A 9756-nucleotide genomic window follows, 5' to 3' on the forward strand; every position below is an offset into this window, starting at 1 on the left:
CTCCTGTGATCCCCTGGGCCCAGTGGAAAGCCCCGCAGAGAGCGAGGATGGCAGCCAGTGGTTTTAGACTGTACCCTCACTACAGCTGTCTGTCATAGCGTGAGGAGCTTTCTCAGACACTCAGTGGTGAAAGTGAAAGGTGACAGGCAGGTAGAATATTTTCAAAGGGAGAGAAGCTTGTTGCTCCGATAGTTCAACACCCACCACAATGAAACTAATAAGAAATAGAGAAAAGTAAAATAATGGGTTCACAGATACATAGTGATGACTATAGCTCCCCATGGATCTAAACAGATGCATTAACAGTAATACTCCCTGCAACTACATAATACCCATAATGAGCTGATGTCTTGGCCGGCCACTGTCCTGTCAATCCAATTAACCTGTTACTTGCCGCCCCCCCCCTGATCAGGGGGTTAGGGTAAAGGTTATGGTTAAGAATTAGAGATGGCAAGTGTGATGTAAGTTGTCTTGCGCTCACACAGATCTTACACAGATTTTTAGAAACTAAGTAACTAAGTAAGTAAGTACGTAAGTTCTTACAAGCGTACAACAAAATTGTGTTCAGGTGTTAGTCCTGAGCCGCTGTGACTGAGCCGCGCCACCATTGTGGGTCAATCTGACCAGCATGTTTATGGAGGCAGAAGAGAAGGTCTTGGCTTTCAAATGACGTATCACACTGGACTGTAAGCTCTCCAGTCAACAAGCTTTGGGATCTGGAAATGCATAATTGGAGAAAAAAAACCTAACCCTAACCCTATGATAGCAGATAACAGGTTAAAGGCTCATAGTTACTGTAATCACATTTCTGAGGATTTTGCTCTTGAGTAAATTTTACTCAAGAGCAAAATCCTCAGAAATGTGTTCAATTATGTACATTTCTACATTCAGAGATTACATAAACTTTTCAACTTTGCAACACCCAGCCACAGGAGGGACCTACATCTCACTGTGCTGACACCAACAGTTTGTTATTCACAGAATCTGAAGCCTACGATTTACGCACTTGAAAAATTGGAGATTGAGAAATCGTTTTCCGGTGATCCTGCCAACTTCCTATATGTTTAGGCACATGATATTAAAGTTATATCCGGAGACAAGCCCCAGTTAATCATCGCTCTTTCATTTGGGTGGCAGAAGAACCGATGAATAATTTTGGAATTTCTCAAAAAGGTAACAACAGATAACCACATCCGACAATGTCTCTGTGTTTTTTGATGATTCAATAAAACTTAAAAGAATAACCATAATATGATTGATATGATGCAATCTATTTGCTTGGGTGCATGATCTAAATCTCATGGGATCAGTATCTAAAAGACCAAAGTGGCCATTGGCCCTTATTAAACAGACTGTATGAGTGCAAAGTCAGCAGCTTCACATGATAAATATTTTCAGTCATCTAAAAAAGTCAGTTTTGCCTCCCCTTAGTGGTCAGACTTGTAATAATATTGAGACCATGCCCATACATGTCTGTCCAAAGGACAGGCATGTAGAGGCGATGTCCACTTGCTAAATTAACAAAATGTAGCAAGAAAAGACTGTGAGAGAGAGAGAGAAGACTCATGAGAAGGAGGAAATTCTGGGAAATTGTGTTGCCTCACTAAGAGCACGTCACTTCCTCCTATGACAAACGTGTGGTTTCTGTCTATATAAAAAAAAGTTTTGAAAAGAGTGTGATTATGACAAAGTCAGGGCATATGGCCTGTGGCGTTCAAGAGAGAATGAATGGTCACGTAAAGAGCATGTATTTTCAGCTGTGCACACAAACAGCAGCAAGTAAGTAATCCTACTTTTCAATTGAGTCACCTTGGTACATCTGATTATTCTGTCAATGTTATTTTACATTATTGATTGACAATCTGGATACTATTTGTTTCTTTAATAATATAAAACAAATTTAGAGCAGCTGGACATACCACTAGGACCTGTACAGTGTATTTTTAATTTCATGCCAGGTCTAAAAGAATGAACTGATTCTGTGACATTTTTGAAAGGTTTGTTACTTTGTTGAACCTGTGGCTTTGGTTAGTAGCTGAAGTGGGGTGTAGCCTTACCTCATGTCCTCTTTTTCTCCCCACAGCTTTACTCTCTCTTCTGCTCATGATGGTTGTTGATTCAACAAAAACAGTAGCAGCCAGCAGGACTCAGGAGTGTGGGTACCCTCTTCTGCCGACCCTGAAGCTTGCCAGACTAGTTCAGAAGGAATCTGTTGACTTGATCAAAACATATGTGAGTACACCATCCTGCTGTTATATTCTTTACATGACTGTTCTCATCCCCACAGTCAGAAGGCCTTTATGTTAAACATTACTTTCATAGTATTGTTGTTCTAGAATTACCTTAAGTGTGTATAAGAGCATATCATATTTCAAAAATATTTGCTATTTCCAATTTAATTGTCGATGGTTTTCATATTTTTCTGATATAGGATGCTTTGACACTTTGAGGCTGTCTGTTTCTTTTCTCTTTCCTCTTAATCACACTCACCTGATTGTGGATCATTTTGTTGTGTTGCAGAAAGCCTCTCAGGGGGACATGTCAGAGCTCATCTGTAAAGTTTCTCTAAACGGCATCCCAGATCCAAACATTTCTGGCCTGGAGCCCTCTGAGCAGCTCAGTAGCATCCACTCTCGTCTGCAGGAGTTCAGCCCACATTTCAAAAGAGTTTATGACCAGCAGACAGACCTGCAGCTCCCGGACAGCCAGCTGCTGGAGGACCTGAAACGCATACGCACACGCAGCCGGTACCTGGACACTCAAATCAGCAGTGTTTATCAGAACCTCTTTCCAAACTCACCTCCTCTGCTGCCAGATCCCACCGGAGGGGCAACGTCACTACCTCCGCCCCAGAATGTATTTCAGCAGAAGGTCTATGGCTGTGTGGTGCTCAAAACATACAAGGAGCTGCTGTCAAACATCAGCAAATACTTACGGACACTGAAAAACCAAAAGTGTGGAATAAATGCACGACGTCTAAACATATTTTTCTAAGGCTGGCCTTAGTTGTATGTATGCTCGGGTGTGACAAGGACTTATGCATGACATGAAGAGGTGGCTGGTTCATCAGAGTCTGTAATGGAGGCTATTTATGTTATTTATTATTTATTTCAGAGATGAACATAAGAAAGGCAAAGAGTCAATATATTTAAAGTATGTCTGTATTACTGTATTTTGTTTAAATTTTGGTGTGAAGGTTTCATAAAATAAACCTTAAAACCTTATTAAAAGATTATTTTCAGACATGTTTATTTACTGGTTTATTATTGTTATTTTAGATCCCAAATCAGTTGAGGGGTATTCCATGAGCATAGGTCAGAGGAAAATTAGGAAGCTACTGAGACGCTGACAGTGTGATACAAGCCCTGGTGACGCATGTGTCCATCAGTTTGGAAAGATTTCATGAAACTGGCGGGACGTCTGGGTGGTCACAAGGTGCGGCTGCTAAGTCACACTACTGTATGTGTAGATATGTTGCACCTTCATCTAGAATTCCAGAAACAACTGCGATAAAAAAAACAAAGAGGAAGAAAATGTCTCGAAACGTGTTGCTGCTGGTTAATGTTGTAATGTTGCAGAGGAAATTAAGTAATGCTAAACATAACTAACCCTAAAAACCCAAGTTTTAGGGAAACTAGAAGTTGAGGGGAATCATTCTGGGTCATGATACAAGTTCCTTCCTATTATACTGATTTATTTTGAGCACCAGGCCAGAGGCTACCTCAGGGCAACAGCTCTCTACAAATATAACACCTCCTGGTTTTGTATTTATTTATTTGATAGGGACAGTGCATAGTGCATTGAACTCAGAATTAAGACAATCGACAAACAAAATAAACTAACAAAAAACATTCATGCTTTTTATTCTCTTGTTTTCCATATTAAGAGAAAGGAGAGTATTTTTAATATAGCAAAACATCGGTGTAAGACGAGCAGGCCAACTATCTCAGGGTGAAATGCTTTACCAACATTAAAATAACACCAGAATTCAAATGTAATTTACTACATAGTATTTATTGTAAACTACACCATCGGAACTTCTTCAGTGAGTAAACATTTGAAAACAGTAGAGCAAACACATTGGAGGGAATGAGATTGCAACTTGGGGACCGAGATAGTTAAGTCGGTGGAATGAGATCCTGTCGGCACGACCTGTTGTACCTCAGCCAGCATCAGAAGCTCTGACACAAGTTTTTTACAAGACGAGCTGCGGGGATTTGGACTTCATGGCTAAAAGTCTTTGTTGTGGAGACCACGGTTGAAGTACAGCTTCATTTGGTCATCAATCGTCGTGTCGTGGACGGAGCTGGATCGCCTCTGATGATGGTCGGGTACAACAGGTTGTGCCTATGCAAGATCACCATCTCATTCCTCCCTCTCAGACCTGAGTTAATATCTCATTCCCCCGACTTAACTATCGGGGTCCCCGACTGGTTAACTGGGGCCCAAAGTTAAAATCTCATGCCCCTGACATAGTAAGTCGTGCTCCCGCCATAATAACCCCCTTTTTTTCCCCCTCACTCATGTCCCTTCCTGGGCTCCGTACAAATCAAATGTATTCTGTATTTTAAAACATTGCACATGTACTACAAACATGCACATTATTTTGGTACAGCAGAGGGCAGTGTTAGACACACGGTCTATGAAATGGATGGTAAAGTGTGGATAAAGTGCGTGATGTAGCTGGTGTCTTCAGAAATATTGCTTTCGTAAGGCAATGTAAAGAAAACCATATGTTTCAGATACAAATCTAGTGAAAATTACAGGCTGGTTTTTTTCGGTAGTTAGATGATAACAGTCCTATTTCAACTTAGCTTAAAATAATAATTGTCAAGTGATTAGTAATCTTATTGCTATACAAGGAAAAAACATGCAAAAACAACCAATAATAAAAAAAAATAACTAATTTGAAACACTATAAGCCATTATAATTCAAAGAAATTGGTTAATGTCAAGCTTTCTGGAAATAAATTGTAGCACATTCACTTGTCTCGTACGTTTGTAAATATTGTAATGCAATAACTTTAACATTTTCTTATGGCTTTTAAGAATTGCTAAGACACATTTGAGGAGAGGTTGGAGAGTCAGGCTCTCCAATGACTTTTCTGGTAAAACCTCAGGGGCTGTTAAATTTACATTACTCTCACAAATAACTGTTCAAGCGAACAATTGAACTTCTGGGAAAAACAACCCCAAAAGTGACAGTTGCAAATTGATCTGATGTTATAGCAGATGGTTTTAAAACAGTCTTCTTACTGGAAGCTAGATCATGCATCTATATATAGTTTCTAACTAATCATGTAGTGTTCATAATTTTGATATACCTTTGGATACATATAGTGTATTTCAGCATGACCCCTGATTATATTTGTTGTAATATGGCGTTATTCTTCATTTATCATTTATTTGTTTCTTTAAAGGGACTATACCTGATTTTTTTTTTCTAGCAATGGAACTACACTTGTTGTGTCCTGCTTTAGTTTATTGTAAACTCCGACATTTGTGGGGAAAACACTGTTCATCTCTTTATAAAGCATTTGGGACACTTTTATTTACCTTGCAGGTTAGTTTTCTAGCATTTCTGTGACATTGACCCTGAAAAGTGACCCTGCAAGTTGTTGCCTTTTAAAATGTGTCTTTTAAGAATGAAAATCCACATTTTAATTGTGTAGCTCCTCTTTCATTGTTTGCTGTATTTAAAAAAAAAATCAGGTGTAAGGCATTTAAGGCAGTTCTACTTCACATGCAAACATTTTCTACAGTTTCTTTTGAAGTTATTGCTTACATTAAAAGGAAAATGTACATACTACTCTACATCCATCGTATTTGTCTTGGTAAGATTGCATAGAAGTCTAAACTAAATTAAGGCATACGTAATGGGGTTTTCAAAAAAGATAACTTTCCCTAAACTCAAGTAAACAGTTCACAGCATCACATGTATTGCTCTCACGTGTTCAGTGTTGTAGCGCGGTTGTTCTAAAACCGGAGGCTCATTTTATGCTCGATGTCAAAGCCACTCAGCAGCTGCAAGAACAATTCAAGAAGGATCAGAGATGTTGGCGTTTACTGCAAACCTGTCATTTCTCTTCTTTTGAGAACACACACCTTGTAGAAATGTTCAAACGTAATTCCTGCAAAAAATCCTCCTGGTTCCTGTGAAAAAAAAAATGAAAAAAAAAAGACTATAATATTTTCTACATGCAGCACAACACACACAAAATAAAATAAGATCCAACCATCTGTTCCTCTGCTGTATTGGCCACTTCCATCATGGCTGCGTCCGCAATGTATGACGTTTTTTCCTGCGGCCCATTGTGTGACAACAGCTCTTCCACCACCTAACCAAGTTCAAATAAGAAAAATTATACCAATATATCTGAACAAAGGACAGGTCATTTGCATCCAGTGGCATAATTGAACAAGGAAAAACAATACAGTTTTCCATTGCTGTGAGACTACGATCACACATACTATCTTGCTGACCAGCTTAATTAATAATTTCCTTGCACAGTGAATGCTGGACTGTATATTTATATAATGATCATTATTTTCCAGCTTACGCATCTGTACTCCTCAGTTGTTATGGTTCCATCGTTGTCGGTGTCATGCATATTGAATAAAACTTGGGAGAAAGCCACATGAAAACACAATCAATTGAACGTTTCACAGCGTAACTCGATCCTATTGTGTCGTGCGGCTCACATCGGAGTTTCTCCCTCTTCACGCTCTCACGCTGCTCCTTTGTCAAGCTCAGGCGTGGGGGCCTAAAATGGGACATCACCTGCAGAAACTCTTCAAAGACAATTTCATCCACCTTTCCCACTGCACTCTGCCTGAAGTTTCTGAAACAATAGCGCAAATGTTTCAGTCGCTAAAGGTTACAGGCACACACATTTCACTGACTTTACCTCCTGTCAAAGAAGGCTGTTATAATCTCCGTACGAATAGGGTTCCAAGCCAGATCAGGAATAGCCTCGAAGTCCTCTTTCCTGTAATAATGATGAATACATGGCATGTCATAATATTTCATAGGGGCTGCTTTAAAGGGGTTGTCAGTGGCGATTATTAATGTACTTAACATGGTTGCAAGCCTGTTTGGTAGCTTTACAGTTGAAGAAAATTATACTGACTTCCTAAAAATGTAGCCTACGACATGCGCACCGACATGTAAACATAAAACCTGAGTTACTGCCATTGCCATTTTAGGAAACATACCGCAGAGTGTCTTTACTTTGGCTCAGCTGCTTGAATCGTTTGTGTAGGACACTGATCTGATGGCACGAAACTATCAACAGAGGAAACATAACATAGGAAATTTAGACTTTAGTGGTGTTGATTCTTCTGAGAAACACTTGAAATAGAACACTGCCTGTGCAATTAAGAAAAGTTTATTCGAATCATTATCAGCATGGTGCTTTTTAATCGACAGGTCTACAGGGGCTTGTGGTAGGAAATATTTTGGAATTCTATTTGTTGTAATCATTATTATTATTATTGCATATATTTTCTTCATGTTGATTAATCTTGATTTTGGAGTTGCTCTAATATCACAAACAAATAAATATGGCTTTTGCCGATATGGTTCATGACAAGAATCCATTATATTCCTCCAGAATCTAAATTTTACTCCAAACAATGAGCTGTTTGCCTCTGAAATGACTATAGAGTTCAAGAATGTGACGTCATATCGCTAAGCATTATGGGATTAGCAGCAATTGTAAACTAATGGAGATTTTCAAAGTTAAAATACTGGAGTTCTTGTTCACATTGAAACACTTGGACAGCACAGTGAGTTAGATGTATTTGCCAGCAGTAACTCAGCAGCTAACGGAGCTGTTCCACGGCTTTTTTCCTCCACTTTTTATTCTGTTTGTAGCTAATGTTAGTCAATGGAAATGTATGCTAACAGCCTGCAAAGATGGCGGATCTCCATGGTAACTGTGGACTTTCCCGAACTCTATAAAATGTGTATGATAAAAAAGCACCAGTACAATAACCAGCAGTCTCTTTGATTAAAAAAAGTGCAATATATTACACAGTGTGATATTGTTTGCCGATAGGACAAGAAATTTGGATATTCACATTTATGTAAAGGTTTCTCTGTCACCTGTTGCTTTGTAAATTGTAGACAAAAATGAAAAAAAGAATACACATAAAGCACATCACACTCCACCAGCCCTAAAGGTCTGTTAGTTCTGTGATCACCATAGCCGTTGAAGCCAACGTTAGCTAACGTTAGTATGTTACCCATCTATTACCACGGGTTACTTTATATGAAACTTAAGCCCATTGCAGATTGCACCAAGTTTCCACATTGTTTAAAACCTTGTAGATATGTGTTTGTTTTTACAAGATTAAGATGATAAAATCAGCTGCCAGTCCCATCACGATGACAGCGGCTTATGTAACATCATTGGCTACTCACATCCAGTCTTCTCGGCCATATCTGCGTACACCGGCCGGCCAGGTAAGGACAGCCCGACTCCCATACTGCTCTCTGGATAATGAACCGAGACTCAGTGGACACTCTGGGGGAAACGTGTGGTCATGCATTAAAGGAGAGGCTTCGGAGTGTCTTACCTGAGGGAATGCAGGGAGCTGTCGTTCAATTAATGCGTTTTCCTCACAATGGTCACCAGGCAGCTCTCATCCCGCGAACAGCGCCACTACTTCCGCTACAGGCGACACGTAGTGACCAACAGGCTGCGTCCTCCTCCTGCGCGCCACGGTCCTCCTCATGGTCCTCCTCCTCCTGCCCTGTTCAATTATTCAACACACGCCTTTCTATGCACCGCCTGCAGGCCTGTACAGTGCACAAGTCCCTCCAGGGGCACCGAGACATTTGCTTGTGATTGTTGAGAGCTAAGTTAATGTCCAATTTCATACACAGCGACACAATCTATTTACAGATGTGGGTAGTACTCGGCTACATTTACTTACTTTTGCAAGTCGTTTTGTTTTTATACAGTACTTTTGACTTGAGTAATATCAAAATGAAGTATCTGTAGCTACTCTTACTACAGTAAACTACTGGACCATAAATCATGCTCAGTTACTCAGTTCTCACAGTAGGCTACTCAAGTAAAATTTCTTCAAGTACTTTTTTTTATCAAATCAAATCAAACTTTACTTATAAAGCGCTTTTCATACCAAACGGGTATCACAAAGTGCTTTACAGATTGCAACATTTAAAACACACCCTCCCATCCCTCCGGATATAAACAAACACTCAAACTTTTACCCCACCGTCTACACACACACCCCCTCACTCACTGACTCACACACACGCAGAATAAAATAAATAGATATATAAGGCTGGGTACAGATGGACAAGTGTGGAAACCCCATTTGAGGAGCCGTCTGCGCCGGGAGCAGCAGTCCAGCACAGCTACAGGACACTGACCCATTAGAGCCCAGAGGACTGATATAAGGAGGTGGAGGTGTGGGCAGAGACACCGCACCTCCTCGGGTCGTACTCTGGCTATGTTCTTTAGATGGTAAAAAGTAAAAACCTATCTTTGTGACATTCTTAATGTGTGGGATAAAAGTCAGCTCAGAGTCAAAAATCACGGCCAGGTTCTTCACCTGTGAGGAAGGATTAGACAGTGACCAGATTGGGTAAAGGTTTCTCTCAGGACCGATGATTAACATTTCTGTTTTGTCCTGGTCAAGCTGGAGAAAGTTTTCTGCCATCCGGGATTTCTAAAATGCAGTTAAAAAGTGCATCTATTCGCCTGGTGTCATCAGGAGACATGG

General features: G+C 40.0%; 2 protein-coding genes across 2 annotated transcripts; one reads left to right on the top strand and one right to left on the bottom strand.

The window, feature by feature from the left end:
* The first annotated feature begins 1590 nt into the window (after positions 1-1590).
* On the top strand, positions 1591-3105 carry m17 (IL-6 subfamily cytokine M17). The gene is made up of 3 exons (XM_079551588.1): positions 1591-1779; positions 2084-2232; positions 2521-3105. The coding sequence occupies exons 1-3, from the start codon at positions 1683-1685 to the stop codon at positions 2992-2994; spliced, it is 720 nt and encodes a 239-aa protein (XP_079407714.1). The 5' UTR covers positions 1591-1682; the 3' UTR covers positions 2995-3105.
* A 2600-nt stretch (positions 3106-5705) lies between these two features.
* tescb (tescalcin b) lies at positions 5706-8505 on the bottom strand. The gene is made up of 8 exons (XM_079551903.1): positions 8426-8505; positions 7216-7285; positions 6909-6989; positions 6703-6842; positions 6561-6622; positions 6237-6338; positions 6106-6153; positions 5706-6024 (listed from the first exon to the last, which is right to left on the bottom strand). The coding sequence occupies exons 1-8, from the start codon at positions 8487-8489 to the stop codon at positions 5977-5979; spliced, it is 615 nt and encodes a 204-aa protein (XP_079408029.1). The 5' UTR covers positions 8490-8505; the 3' UTR covers positions 5706-5976.
* Between the last annotated feature and the right edge of the window lie 1251 nt (positions 8506-9756).

The sequence above is a fragment of the Gobius niger genome (genome assembly GCF_951799975.1).
Source record: "Gobius niger genome assembly, chromosome: 2".
Classification (NCBI taxonomy): domain Eukaryota; kingdom Metazoa; phylum Chordata; class Actinopteri; order Gobiiformes; family Gobiidae; genus Gobius; species Gobius niger.